Source organism: Geotrypetes seraphini, chromosome 2 (genome assembly GCF_902459505.1).
Source record: "Geotrypetes seraphini chromosome 2, aGeoSer1.1, whole genome shotgun sequence".
NCBI classification, from domain to species: Eukaryota; Metazoa; Chordata; class Amphibia; order Gymnophiona; family Dermophiidae; genus Geotrypetes; species Geotrypetes seraphini.
Genome location: NC_047085.1, coordinates 20,858,596 through 20,873,614, shown reverse-complemented (window position 1 = coordinate 20,873,614; position 15,019 = coordinate 20,858,596). Strand labels below are relative to the sequence as shown.

The window sequence follows — 15,019 nt, the reverse complement described above, 5'->3', positions numbered from 1 at the left end:
ACCTTTTCAACCTGCTTGGCCACCTTAACATCATCACATACAATCACACCCAAGTCCCGCTCTTCTGTCGTGCCCATAAGTTCTTCACTCCCTAAGCTGTACCGTCCCTCGGGTTTTTGCAGCCCAAATGCACGACCTTGCATTTCTTAGCGTTAAATTTTAGGTGCCAAATTTCAGACCATTCTTCAAGCTTCTCCAGATCTTTCTTGATGTTATTCACACCTTCTGGCGTGTCTACTCTATAGCAGATTTTGGCATCATCCGCAAAGAGGCAAATCTTGCCCGACAACCCTTCAGCAATATCGTTTATAAATATGTTAAAAAGAACAGGTCCAAGAACAGGACCTTGAGACACACCACTGGTGACATCCCTTTCCTCAGAGCGATCTCCATTGATCACTACCCTCTGTCGCCTTCCACTCAACCAGTTTCTGACCCAGTCCATTTTTGGGTCTCAACCCAAGGGCACTCAGTTTATTTATTAGACGTCTGTGTGGAACACTGCCAAAAGTTTTGCTAAAATCTAAATACACCACATCTAGCGCACATCCTCTATCTAATTCTCTGTTCAACCAGTCAAAGAAATTGATCAGATTTGTCTACCAAGACCTACCTCTAGTGAATCCATGTTGTCTCCGGTCCGTAATCCACAGGATTCCAGAAACTTGACCATTCTCTGTTTTAAAAGTGTTTCCATTAATTTGCTTACCACAGAAGTCAGACTTATCGGCCTGTAATTCCCTACTTCATACATACATATGCAAGCATATCAAGTTTATCAAGTTTATCAAGTTTATTATGCAATTTGATTAATCGCCTATTCTACATTCTAGGCGATATACAATCAATAATGAATAAATAAAAACTTGGGGTAGTTATTACATAGACAAATAAAATTACATAATTACAAAAACTTACAATCATGAAACATTAGGGAAACGATATTTAAAGGGTTACATTATGTATCAAATTTTATATTTCAGGATTACAACAATAGGGAGGGAATAAAAACATAAATAAAAATGTAAAAGATAAGAAAGATTATAAAGTTGTATATTAATTAAAAACATCATTGAGTATTAATTAAAAGCATCATTGAATAAGAAACTTTTAAGCTTAGTCTTAAAATTAACTAAGTTCTTTTCTTCTCTAATATAAATAGGAAGATTATTCCAGGATTGTGGTGCGGTCACTGAAAATATAGTAAGCCGTCTAGTGTTTATAACTTTCAATGATGGAATAGCCAATAGATGTTGGTCCTGAGATCTAAGAGTTCTTGAAGTTGTATAGGGAATTAGGACTCTAAAAATAAAAGCTGGGGTTTGGGACATTATTGATTTGAACGTAAGCAAACAAATTTTATATTGAATACGATGTACCACGGGAAGCCAGTGGGACTCTTTAAGTAAAGGAGTGACGTGGTCGAATTTCTTAGCTTTATAAATTATTTTTTATGGAAGCGTTCTGTATGATTTGAAGGCGTCTAATTTCTTTTTGGGATATGCCCATGAACAAAGCATTGCAATAATCTAATTTGGAAATGATAAGGGAATGTATATCTCCATCATTGGTACATATATACATAACTTACGACCTATCCAAGTTACGACTGTTTGATCTTACAATGCGACTTTCGCTCTCCGAAGTCTCGCTACGCAGTGTGTTAACATACGCAGGGGTGTTGCTCCATGTGAGCTTCTGCCGTGTTGTTTTGGCGATTTCATGCAATAAAAATGAGAACGAGGAGGAAATTGTCTCTGTCCACTCCTCAGCCTTCCAAAAAGGAAAGAAAGGACACCAAAATGATGATGATAAAACAGTATGAAGGAGGAAAGAAAGTGAATGATATAAAGTTATCACACTCTACTGTGTCGACTGTTATAAAGGCCAAAAATAGAATTCGTGAAGCTGCGAAAGGTTCTGCACCTTTGCGGTCAACAGTGATTACGAAGCAAAGTATTGGGGCCCATCCATGAAATGGAGAAATTGTTAAACATTTGGATGGAAGATCAGATTCAAAAGCCTACGCCCTTAAGCTTCTTTACAGTACAGTCGAAGGCTAGAAGTCTGTTTGGGACTTTAGAGGAACGCGCTGGTAAGACTACAGTCAAGAATTTGTGGCAAGTACTGGTTGGTTTAAGAGGTTTAAAAATAGATTCCAGTTGCACAATGTTTGGGTGACTGGAGAAGCAGCGAGTGCGGATGAGGAAGGAGCTAAAAGGGTTGTTGATAGTTTAGAAGACATAAATCAAGGTGGAGGGTTACCTGGCAGAGCAAATTTTTAGGGCTCCTTTTACAAAGGTGCGCTAGCTTTTTTAGCGCACGCACTGGATTAGCACGCGCTTCCTGAAAAACTACCGCCTGCTCAAGAGGAGGCGGTAGCGGCTAGCGTGCGTGGCATTTTAGTGTGCGCTAAGCACGCACTAAAAACACTAGCGTGCCTTTTGAAGTAAAAGGCTGCTTACTTTTCCTCACTGGGGGGATCCGTCGTGAAGGAGAAAAAAATAAAAACCCAAAAATAAAAACCCACAAGATTACATTGTATATTCCAAAGCAAATAACTTTTTATTCTAGTAATTAGTATTATAGCAGCATTTGTCAAATCAGAAATAAATCAGTTTGGACATATACAACGGAGAGAAAAAAACCTCATACGAACAGTGCCAGCATTTTTTCTGTAAGTATGGCGCAGTCTCTCTAAAGAAACTCTACCACAGCATGGGGGTTTTATACAGAAAGTACCTTTCTATTAGACCCTTCCCCTGGCTGGGAATATGTATCGTCCTATTGGATAAAACCAACTGCCTATCTAACCCTCTCCTAGTCCACGCTTCCATTCTTCCCTGGGGGGCCCTGGACAGGCATAGCTTCTAGAACTTTCTTCTTCCTGAAGTTTCTATTCTTCACACGGGTACATTAATATCAGTGCCTGAGCGCATTAGCCTGGCATCACTTTATCAGTTCTTAAGTTCCCGGATGATGGAGTGTCTTGCTGACTGGCATTTTCTTTCAGCACTGTTAAATAGCTCACTGTCTTTCCAGCACTGGTTGGTGTCCTTTGAGAAACTTCATAGCAAGAAATCCACACACTCACATGCAACTCGTTAGCATCTCAGCATCTGAACTGAAACCAGTTTGCACAAGCCCGTGACTTCAGCAACTTCAGCAAAATGTAGGAATAGGTCTCACAACCTGTAAAAGTCTCCCATAGGCTCCTGTCATCTATCTCACTTTGTAAAAGGAGCCCTTAACGTGGATGAAACAGGGTTATTGGAACCGGATGCCAGGACGCTCTTACACTCACAAAGAAACCAAAAGCATGCCAGACTCACTCTATTGCTTGGAGGGAATATCAAGGGGGTTCAAGCTGAAGCCCTTATTAATTTACCATTCTGAAAATTTAAGAATGTGAACAAGCACACTTTGCCAGTTTATTATAGATCAAGCCGTAATGCCTGGATGAACCAGGCTTTGTTTGAGGATTGGTACAGTAATTGTTTTATTCCTCAAGTGCGTGAGTACTGTTTGGAGAAAGGAATCCCCTTCATAATTTTACTGTTGCTTGATAATGCGTCTGGACATCCACGTCACTTAGCTGATCTCTATCCCAATGTGAAAGTGTTATTTTTGCCCCCGAACACTACACCACTTATTCAACCGATGGACCAAGGGGCGATTGCTACTTTGAAGGCAAACTATCTCAGCACCACTTTCGCCCAAGCCATAGCTGCTATAGATGTCGACCCTGAACTATCATTACGTGACTATTGACACGGTATAACATTCTTAAGTGTATAAAAAATCTTGCTACAGCTTGGGACTCAGTGACGGAAAAGTGTATGAATGATGTGTGGAAGAAGTGTGTTAAGAGCTATGTGAATACCTTCACTGGATTTAACAGTGAACAAGAGCTTGATGAGATTCGTGAAGAAATAGTGAAACTGTCAAAAGACCTTTCGTTGGCATGTGAAATGGAAGATCTTGAGGAGTTGCTAGACCGGGAATCAGGGGAACTTACGAATGAAGAGCTGATAGAATTAGAAGAAAGAGAGTGGCGGAAGAAAAAATAAGAGAATTAGAGAAAGACCAAGAGGATGAGGCGCAACAACAAATGTTCACCACAAAGGGATTGGCAGAAGGTTTATCTCTACTGAATAAACTCTTCGCCCATTTTGAAGACATGGACCCAAACATTGAACGATTTGCGAGGATTGAACAGATGGCATATGACACATTTCATCCTTATTGTGAAATTTATGAAGAGAAAAAAAAGCAAACAATTCAGACGAAGCTCACTATGTTTATGAAAAGAGCAACTCCATCCATCACCAGGTCCGCAGCCTCGCCTGATGAAGAAGATATCAACAATCCACCGCCAAGCACCAGTGGTGCCATGACTTAAATGTACTTTACTGTACTGTATTTCTTATCATTGTCTGTTTTTCTACAATTGTATTGTTGTTTGACTTAGAAAGAAAGAAAATGTTGTTAACAGATTGCTTTAAGATGATTAAAATTATTAAAATATCATTACCCAGTCTAATATTCTTGCCTTAATTTAACATAGGCCGACTTACGTCCTGATCCACTTACGACCCAGCAGTCAAAACCAATTGCGGTCGTAAGTCGTCGACTACATGTACTCAAGTCTTGCTGTCATGCATTTCAGCACAGAATGCAAAGTGTAGTGTCCTTCTTTCATGATCAGCTACTTACCTTGTTTTGTTGGTTGACGCATGCAGTAGCTTCCAGACGACTCTTCTCATTGACCAGATACCTGAGTATCTCTTCTACTACAGGCAAGTGGCAGTGTCGGACCGCAATGTGAAGGGGGCTCTCTCCAACCTGGAAAATATTACATATAGGCAGTCAGAAAATTTTCGCATTGTATCGTTTCCCTCGGCATTTCTTGGAATGTTCATTTTCGTTTTCCATCACAGGAGCAAAGTCATTGAGGGCCCGATTCTGTATATGTTGCTTAAAACGTGAGCGCCAACTGGTGCAACGCTAAGCAAAATTCTATACAGGTTAGGTGCCTATTCTAGAATGATGTTTAGGTGGAACGAAGCTGTCTAACATTCAGGCGCACCCTAGGTTTTCTTGGCCTAAATGCCTGCCCCCAAGTTAGGCGGCCAACAGCTCCTAACTCAACGTTGCACCCATGATCTGTCCACTGACCAAGCCCACTTTTAACGATGTGCTTTGCACAAGGCACCTAACTGCTGTAGAATCACACCTACCAAATTAGGTGCTTAACTTTCAATTAATTCCAATTAGTGCCAATTAAAAGGTATTGATGCTGATTATCAGCACTAATTAAGCCTAGTCCTCAATTAAATTAGGTGCCTAACTTTAGGTGCACTTTATATAATTTGGGGTGAATGTGCACTTTTTGGAAAGAGGTGTACTATATGCAAAGAGGGCCCACACTTTCTGAAAGAGTCCACACGATTATTAACAAATTATGTTATGTTATGTCACTCCGAGATGGATCTACAAAACCTTCCAGCATCGAAATCAAGAATAATCTAAGAGGGAAATTCTAAAACCAGCGCCTAAACTTAGGCATTGGTAGGCGCCCTTCCGACACTAAGTTCATTGAAGAACGCAGTTTGAAATGTCAAAAAAGTCAAGGTTGACGCACCTACCAGAATTGCGCTTACATAGGCACTTTAGGCAGCCAAATCCAAAGTAGGCGAGGCCAATGCCAGAAGTGGCGTTAGGCGGCCTAAAGCACCTAAGTAGGCACGATTCACACAAAGGTAGGTACCAGACATGTAGGCCTGGAAAACTCTGGCCTACATTTCTGGCTCCTGTCCTTGCTGGGGGATCCCAACAATAGTCCACAGCCTGACATCAGCTGATCATGGCAGAGGAATCTCTGATCAGCTGAACCTGCAGGACTCCCTGAAACTGCAGCTTCGGGGAGTTCTGCCGGCTGAGCTGATTGGGAATTCCCCTGCCATGATTAGCTGAAGTGGCAGGGAGATCCCCAATTCCTCTCTCTCTCTCTCCCTTCTTCCCTTCCACCCACCCACCCATCAACTGATCCCCCCCCAGTACCCTTCCAAAGAGAGCCCAACATACCCACACACACCCTGGTACCTTTGATGGAACATCTGTAGGAGGGATGCCCACTCCCCTCTTGCCAGCAGGCCCGCCTCATCAAATTAGCAGTCTTTCCCCTTCCCAGTGCATCCTGGGATGCACTGGGAGGGGTCTAAGACTCTGATTGACCCAGGCATACTTATAGGAAGGGCCTTAGGTGCCTGGGCTAGAGTCTTAGGCCCCACCCAGTGCATCCCAGGATGCACCGGGAAGGGGCCTAAGGCCCTGATTGGCCCAGGTGGCTAAGGCGTCTCCAATGGGAGAGGCATTAGGTATCTGAACCAATCAGAGTCTTAGGTCCCTCCCAGTGCACCCTAGTGCACGGAAAGGTGATATTTCCCATTCTCTTCTTCTTTCTCTCTTTCAAGAGCACTGTGCAGTACAAGGACATGCAGTAAAGTGGCCCCCCAGTGTAACATGATATGATTAATTTTGCTGGATTTAAGAATGATAAAAAGTATTGCTTTAACTCCATTCTGAACGAATCTGGCAGCCTCTGCCTTCAGACCATTGAAAGCCTGAAACAAAAGAAGTTAAATGCCCAATCAGTGGCTGACAAAAGAGGTTGGATTGGTGCAACAGAGTTAACTACCTGTATTCTCCAAGAACAGCATTTTCACATTAACAGCAATCAAAGAGGCTGGAGTGTGACAACAGAAATACCAGCCCCTGGAGATTCCCAGACAACGACCCTCTTGATCTTGTCAGGACTCTGGTATCTGGCCAGTCAGGAAGCAAGTGACCAGTCAAACCAGCTCAGATCCATGCTTCCATCTCCACTATCCCTGAATTGTGATTGGGCTGCTAAGCACCACATGACCCTAGCTCCTCTAGCCCAGAATAATAATAAAAGTGGATTTATCACCAAGCCTCTCTTGTTTTTGGATCTTCCCCAGTCCAACCAGAAGCAGCAATATGAAGAAATAACGCATCTGGCCCTTAATCAGAGTAACTTCCTACCCATCCAGCATAATTAATCGTTCAGATTTTCTAATCTGATCTAATCTAATACTTGGCTTTATATACAGAGTCTCCATTCTAAGAAAACTCGACCCGGTTTACAATAGTTAACTTAAAAAAATATAAACCATACAAGAAAAATTTCGAAAAGAATTAAATTTCCAAAATGTTTAGTGAATAAAGTAGTTTTCAAAAGCTTACGAAAAAATAGAAGAGAACCAGAGCTTCTTATAAGGAACGGAAGATCGTTCCAAAGTTGAGAAAACTTAAAAATCAAAGATTGGCCAAAAATCTAAACTCCTCTAATCCCTTTTCTGGAAGGGAGAGATAATTTATATTGTTGGTTGCCCCTTGCAAAAGAGAATCTGTAAAGATTCCAGGATAAAGGAACTAGAGGAGTGAAGAGACCATAAAGAATTTTAAAAATAACATCATAGTAACATAGTAGATGACGGCAGATAAAGACCCGAATGGTCCATCCAGTCTGCCCAACCTGATTCAATTTAAATTTTTTTATTTTTATTTTTTCTTCTTAGCTATTTCTGGGCGAGAATCCAAAGCTTTACCCGGTACTGTGCTTGGGTTCCAACTGCCGAAATCTCTGTTAAGACTTACTCCAGCCCATCTACACCCTCCCAGCCATTGAAGCCCTCCCCTGCCCATCCTCCTCCAAACGGCCATACACAGACACAGACCGTACAAGTCTGCCCAGTAACTGGCCTAGTTCAATATTTAATATTATTTTCTGATTCTAAATCTTCTGTGTTCATCCCACGCTTCTTTGAACTCAGTCACAGTTTTACTCTCCACCACCTCTCCCGGGAGCGCATTCCAGGCATCCACCACCCTCTCCGTAAAGTAGAATTTCCTAACATTGCCTTTGAATCTACCACCCCTCAACCTCAAATTATGTCCTCTGGTTTTACTATTTTCCTTTCTCTGGAAAAGATTTTGTTCTACGTTAATACCCTTCAAGTATTTGAACGTCTGAATCATATCTCCCCTGTCTCTCCTTTCCTCTAGGGTATACATATTCAGGGCTTCCAGTCTCTCCTCATACGTCTTCTGGCATGTTTCCCTTGTGTTAGATCCCTAAATTTAGGGTTGCCAGATTTTCCAATCAGAAAATCTGGACCCCCCTAGACCCGCCCATCCCTGCCCTGTAATGCCCTAATCCCGCCCCCAGCCCCAACCTAGCCCCGCCTGCTAAATTGAATATTTGGTTTGGAAAAATCAAAGCTTCTTCTTATTTCTATTTTAGAAAATTATTAAAGACACAGCTATTTGATAAGTTTGTATCCTAATGCACTTTTTGCTTTTAAAATAATTATGTATCCTATATAATAAAACCCTCACCGCGCATGCGCACGCCTACCTGCGTGTTCCACTTTCCCTGTTCCGTGAGATGTAGGTCCGTGGTGGCAGAAGTGTGCATGCGCGGGTCCCCAGCCTTACAGCACCTAACTACACTCGCCGGCAGGAGTGGCCGCCAGCGCTGGACTCCCCGCTCTGGTAAAAGTAAGTTCTTTGCCTTGCCGCCCCCACCCCCCTTCCCTTCCCTTCCCGCGGTCCCGACTCCAAACCTACCGACTCCAGCAGCATCTGCATCACTCTACACACGCTGCTTCGGGGCCGTAGAAGTGGAGTCGGGACCGCGAAAAGGGAAGGGGAGGGGGGGCGGGGTCAAGGGTCTACAAGAGCCGACCACACTACTAGCACCCGTTAATGTAACGGGCTAAAATACTAGTTTCTTATATTTTACAATTTGATGCATTTCTATTTTGAATTGTATTTTTCGCTGCATGTTCAGCTGTACTTGTTGTGAACCGCCTGGAACCATTTCTGGTCTGGCGGTATATAAGAATAAATTATTATTATTATTATTATCAGGTGCACATGCGCGGACTACCTCCCTGCCCGACGTGATTGAGGAGGCTTCTCAAAACCCGGAAAAAATTACTGCATCTCAATGGCCACTAATTTGGTCTTGGAGAATGAGATGTACAGTGTCAGCATCTATGAGACAAACTTGGTTCTTTTTATTACATAGAGCTTTTTGGACCCCTACACGTTTGCAAAAATTAGATAGTTCTAAGTCCAATAAATGCTGGCACTGTAATCTAGAACCAGGGACATTAGATCACTTATTATATCATTGTCCCTACATTAAAACTTTTTGGAATTCAATTTGGCCACAAATTAATAAATTGATGGAAAATCATATATCAATATCATATGATACAATATTATTTGGAATGATGATGAGGAAAAAAAGTCAAATTTCACCAGAAAATAACAAGCTTTTATTAATTATGACAGGGGTTGCCATTCAGCATATAACCAATAACTGGAAGAATTATAATAACCTAAATTATACATTTTGGTGGAATACAATTTGTCATATATTCAAAATGGAAAGAGTAATAGCAATACAAAGAGGGACATATACTAAATTTATAAAAATATGGGGGCCATTGACAAAATATTGCAATGAATAAACAATAGAATTTTTCTTCTTCTTTTCTTCTTTTTAATAACTTTTTAGTGACACACATAGAGGGAAGGTAGTGAAAATAATTTATACATAAAATGATATAATATGATATATAATATGTAATGTATGATTGAAAAATAATAGAAGGGTGGGGGGAGGGAGAGGGGGAAAATATATTTAGAACATGATGTATTAGATATAAAAGTGATATTGTATATTCATCAATTGTACTTTAATATTTTGTTCACTTTATGAAAAATTTGAAAATAAAAAATAATGGGAAAAAAAAAAAAAAAAAAAACCCGGAAAAAAGTGCCTCAAAAGGAGGACATTTCCAGGGAATTCCAGACGTCTTGTAACCCTACCTAAATTGAGAGCTAAAATGACTGCAATACCTGTATAGTACTGCAAATAAACTTGCTCTGTTCTGTAGAATAAGAATCTAGACCTTCCTTAAGGTTCTAAATATATTTCCTTAAATATTACACTGTGTGGGAACTGCTATTCTCCATGTTAATGTCATTCTATCTATCTATCTACATATTTCACATTACACCAGGAAGTTACCTTTGACTGCCCGATGAGCTCCCCTCCTTCTTCGATCAGAGCAGTGATCATTTTCAGGTTGCCATGGCGGGCTGCGATGTGTAGGGCTGTCTCCCCATTCTAAAACAAAGAACGAGTCAAGTTAAATCAAAACAACACTCACGACTGATATACGTGAGTAATTATTATTGTTGTTTTCTTATTCATTTCTATATATTGACCTTGTATATCCATTTGCGATGTATGCGTCTAAAAAATTGGTCAATGCTATATTCTTTGTTATAAATTATAATAAATATCATTGACCCGGTCGACATTGTACATCTGGATTTTCAGAAGGTGTTCAACAAGGTTCTGCATGAACGACTACTTTGAAAAATTGCGAGCCATGGAATGGAGGGTGAAATACTCATGTGGATTATAAACTGGCTGGTGGATAGGAAACAGAGAGTGGGGATAAATAGACAATCCTCGGACTGGAAAAGCGTCATGAGTGGAGTGCCGCAGGGTTCGGTGCTTGGGCCCGTGCTCTTCAACATATTTATAAACGACCTGGAAATTGGTACGACGAGCGAGGTGATTAAATTTGCAGACGATACGAAGTTATTCAGAGTAGTAAAGACGCAAGAGGATTCTGAAGACCTGCAACGTGACATAAACATGCTCGAGAAATGGGCCGAGACAAAGCAAATGAGGTTAAATGTGAATAAGTGTAAGGTGATGCATGTTGGTAACAAAAATCTTATACACGAATACAGGATGTCCGGTGCAGTACTTGGAGGGAACCCCCAGGAAAGAGACTTGGGAGTACTGGTCGACAAGTCAATGAAGCCATCCGTGCCATGCGCAGCTGCGGCAAAAAGGGCGAACAGAATGCTAGGAATGATTAAGAAGGAGATCACGAACAGATTGGAGAAAGTTATCCTGCCGCTGTACCGGGTCATGGTACGCCCTCACCTGGAATACCACATCCAGCACTGGTCGCCCTACATGAAGAAGGACACAGTACTACTCGAAAGGATCCAGAGAAGAGAGACTAAAATGGTTGAGGGGCTGGAGGAGTTGCCGTACAGTGAGAGATTAGAGAAACTGGGCCTCTTCTCCCTTGAAAAGAGGAGACTGAGAGGGGACATGATCGAAACGTTCAAGATATTGAAGGGAATAAACTTAGTAGATAAAGACAGGTTGTTCACCCTCTCCAAGGTAGGGAGAACGAGAAAGTTAAAAGGGGATAGATTCGTACAAACGTAAGGAAGTTCTTCTTCACCCAGAGAATGGTAGAAAACTGGAACGCTCTTCCAGAGGCTGTTATAGGGGAAAACACCCTCCAGGGATTCAAGACAAAGTAGATAAAGACATGTTATTCACCCTCTCCAAGATAGAGAGAACGAGAGGGCACTCTCTAAAGTTAAAAGGGGATAGATTCCGTGCAAATGTAAGGAAGTTCTTCTTCACCCAGAGAGTGGTAGAAAACTGGAACGCTCTTCCGGAGGATGTTATAGGGGAAAACACCCTCCAGGGATTCAAGTAGGGGAAAACACCCTCCAGGGATTCAAGACAAAGTTAGACAAGTTTCTGCTGAACAAAAACGTACGCAGGTAAGGCTAGTCTCAGGGCACTGGTCTTTGGGAGCGGACGGCTGGGCACGATGGACCACTGGTCTGACCCAGCAGCGGCAATTCCTATATTCTTATGAACTTAAAGAAACCAACACCCTTCATCGTTCAAGCTGCTCTTTCTTTTAGTTCAAAATTTTTTTATTGAGTTTAATATATAAAGTACAATAAATGTTAACAAGGCAAGAAACATGCATGCCGTACCAATGCAAAGAGTCGCTAAGTATTACCAACAGACCCATGCCTATCTATTGTAACAACTCGGCTGCTTTTCAATATGGAAAAGGATAAGAGCTTAATCAATGTTGCTCACCCGGCTATAGGAACAACTGGCGCCTGACTGGTGAGGAGTGAGGTTTCCGTTGCTCTGCTCAAAAGGGGCCTTTGACTGGAGCCACAGAAAAAGTGGCCTTAGCGCAGGTCTTTCCTGCGCGCCACGGCCACTTGTGCAGCAGCCGGAGAATGGCCAGGTTTCCCATTTTCCTAATTAATGGCCACATGCTAATTTCGCCACTAGTGCATTAAAAAAAAATCAATCAAGTCAGCCCCTCTTGACACCTATTTTATAGGCCGTAAGAGCCCTGTGATAACCCCATGCTAATCAATTAGTGCCCAGAAAGGGGGGGGGGGGGTTGGGGGTTGGGAGGAAATATTGATAATGATATTTTAGGTAACTTGGTTCTTATGTTATTACTATATGCAAAATAATGTAATTATTGAATGATAGTTCTGTTATCTATATAGATATTGATATAGAAGTAGATATAGAAGTAACCTTGAAAGAGATTTGGGTGTACTGGTGGATACAACAATGAAGTCAAAGGCACAATGCGCAGCAGCCGTGAAGAAGGCAAACAGAATGTTGGGTATTATTAAGAAGGGTATTACGACCAGAACGAGAGAAGTCATCCTGCCATTGTATCGGGTAATAGTGCGCCCGCACCTGGAGTACTGTGTTCAGTATTGGTCACCGTACCTTAAGAAGGATATGGCAATACTTGAGAGGGTCCAGAGGAGAGCGACACGAATGATTAAGGGCATGGAAAACCTTTCATATACTGAAAGATTGGAGAGATTGGGGCTCTTCTCCCTGGAAAAGCGGAGACTCAGAGGAGACATGATAGAGACCTATAAGATCATAAAGGGCATAGAGAGAGTAGAGAGAGACAGATTCTTCAAACTTTCAAAACATATAAGAACAAGAGGGCATTCGGAAAAATTGGAAGGGGATAGATTCAAAACAAATGCTAGAAAGTTCTTCTTTACCCAGCGTGTGGTGGACACCTGGAGTGCACTTCCAGAGGACGTAATAGGACAGAGTACGGTACTGGGGTTTAAGAAAGGATTGGACAATTTCCTGCTGGAAAAAGGGATAGAGGGGTATAGATAGGGAGCTACTGCGCAGGTCCTGGACCTGTTGGGCCGCCATGTTAGCGGACTGCTGGGCACGATAGACCTCAGGTCTGACCCAGCGGAGGCATTGCTTATGTTCTTATATTAGTGTTATGACTGAATGCAATAATATACGGTTCTTTTATTTATATAACACTGTTCTTGTTTAAAAATCAATAAAGAATTATAAAAAAAAAAAAATTAATGCCCGGCAACGCCTCACGATCTACCTAATTAGCGCCATCACACCAACTCTCCACCCCTATCATCCCAGAAAATTAAAAATATGTTTTAGCATGCCGTGCGCATGTGCAAATGGTCCACTTTACCGCGGGACGCCGGCACATGTCCTGCGGTAAGCCTATGTGGTCAATGTGCGGTATGCGCGTTCTCGTGTTTACCACAGTTAAGTAAAAGACCCCCCCCCTACCTTTTCTTAAATAGCGTCCCGTGTCTCTTTACCTCCTGCTCCAAGTTGACATCAGCCCCGCTCTTCAGCAGCATCTCCGCCACCTTTTCACCCTCGTGTATGCGCGCGGCAATGTGCAAAGCTGTTTCCCGTGCCTGAAAGATATAAAAGAGGGCCTGATATATACAAAGGATTTGCGGTCCTAACTTTGAAAGCTATTGTAACGTAGTAGATGACGGCAGATAAAGACCTTCATGGTCCATCCAGTCTGCCCAACAGTTTCGCGTTCACCATTTAGTCGGGACATTTTATTTGCTAAGTTCCTCTTAACCTGGGGTCCATGGATGGGTTTCAGGGGGTCCGTGAGGGTCAGATACAAATTAACATTTATATTCACTATACTGTACAGCGGTGGTTTCAAACTCAAACCCTTTGCAGGGCCACATTTGGGATTTGTAGGTACTTGGAGGGCCTCAGAAAAAATAGTTAATGTCTTATTAAAGAAATTAGTGTTTAAGCCCATTACATTAACGGGTGCTAGTAAAACCTCCTTCCTTCACATGTCCCCTATTTTCAGCCTCAGCTCCAAACCCATTTTTACTCCCCCCCAGCCCCCTTCTCCCATCTTTTCCCTTTCAGCCCCAGCCCCCTTTTCTCACCAGCAGCATTTCCTTCCCCACTCCACTTCCCTGTGCAGTAACAGCAGAAGCATACCCTCCCCCTCCATTTTCCTGTGCAGCAGCAGCAGCAGCAGCAGCAGCAGCATTTCCCGCCCCAACCCACTTCTCTGTGCAGCAGCACCTCTTCCGTGCTCCCCCTGTTCCTCTTCCCTGATCCCCGGTCTACCAGCACCTCTTCCCTGTTCCCCTGATCCGTCTTCCCTGCTCCCCCTGTCCAGCAGCACCTTTTCCCTGCTCTCCTGTCCCTCTTCCCTGCTCCCCTGGTCCAGCAGCACCTCTTCCCTGCTCCCCCTCACTGCCTTCCAGACTTTGTCCCACTTCCACCCTCCGAAGCCAGCTTGCCTGCCCCCCTGTGCAGTAGAACTCTCTCCCCCACCCCCAGCAGCACCTCTTCCCTGCTCCCCTGGTCCCTTTTCCCTGCTCCCCCAGTCCAGCAGCACCTCTTCCCTGCTCCCCCTCACTGCCTTCCAGACTTTGTCCCACCTCCACCCTCTGAAGCCAGCTTGCCTGCCCCCCTGTGCAGTAGAACTCTCTCCCCCACCCCCAGCATAACCTATTCCCTGCTCCCCTGGTCCCTCTTCCCTGCTCCCCCAGTCCAGCAGCGCCTCTTCCCTGCTTCCCCTCACTGCCTTCCATACTTTTTCCCTCCCGCACCCTCCGAAGCCAACCTGCCTGCCAGCCATCCCCCTGTGCAGTAGAACCCTCTCCCCCCCGCCACTATCGCCACCGTGCAGCTGACCCCACTGACCCTCCCACCGCGAGACGACCGTCAAACCTACTAGCTCCAGCAGTGGCCACATCACTCTAAAAACGC

At 43.2% G+C, this 15,019-nt stretch overlaps 1 protein-coding gene across 1 annotated transcript in view; it reads right to left on the bottom strand.

Moving 5' to 3' along the window:
• LOC117353577 (serine/threonine-protein phosphatase 6 regulatory ankyrin repeat subunit A-like) overlaps window positions 1–15,019 on the bottom strand; it is a 182,252-nt gene that overhangs the window by 80,962 nt on the left and 86,271 nt on the right. The window contains exons 11-13 of the mRNA XM_033929680.1: window positions 13,579–13,680; window positions 10,130–10,228; window positions 4,717–4,845 (exon numbers count right to left, since the gene is read on the bottom strand). Of these exons, the coding sequence (XP_033785571.1) occupies window positions 4,717–4,845; window positions 10,130–10,228; window positions 13,579–13,680 (330 nt within the window). The remainder of the gene's footprint in view (window positions 1–4,716; window positions 4,846–10,129; window positions 10,229–13,578; window positions 13,681–15,019) is intronic.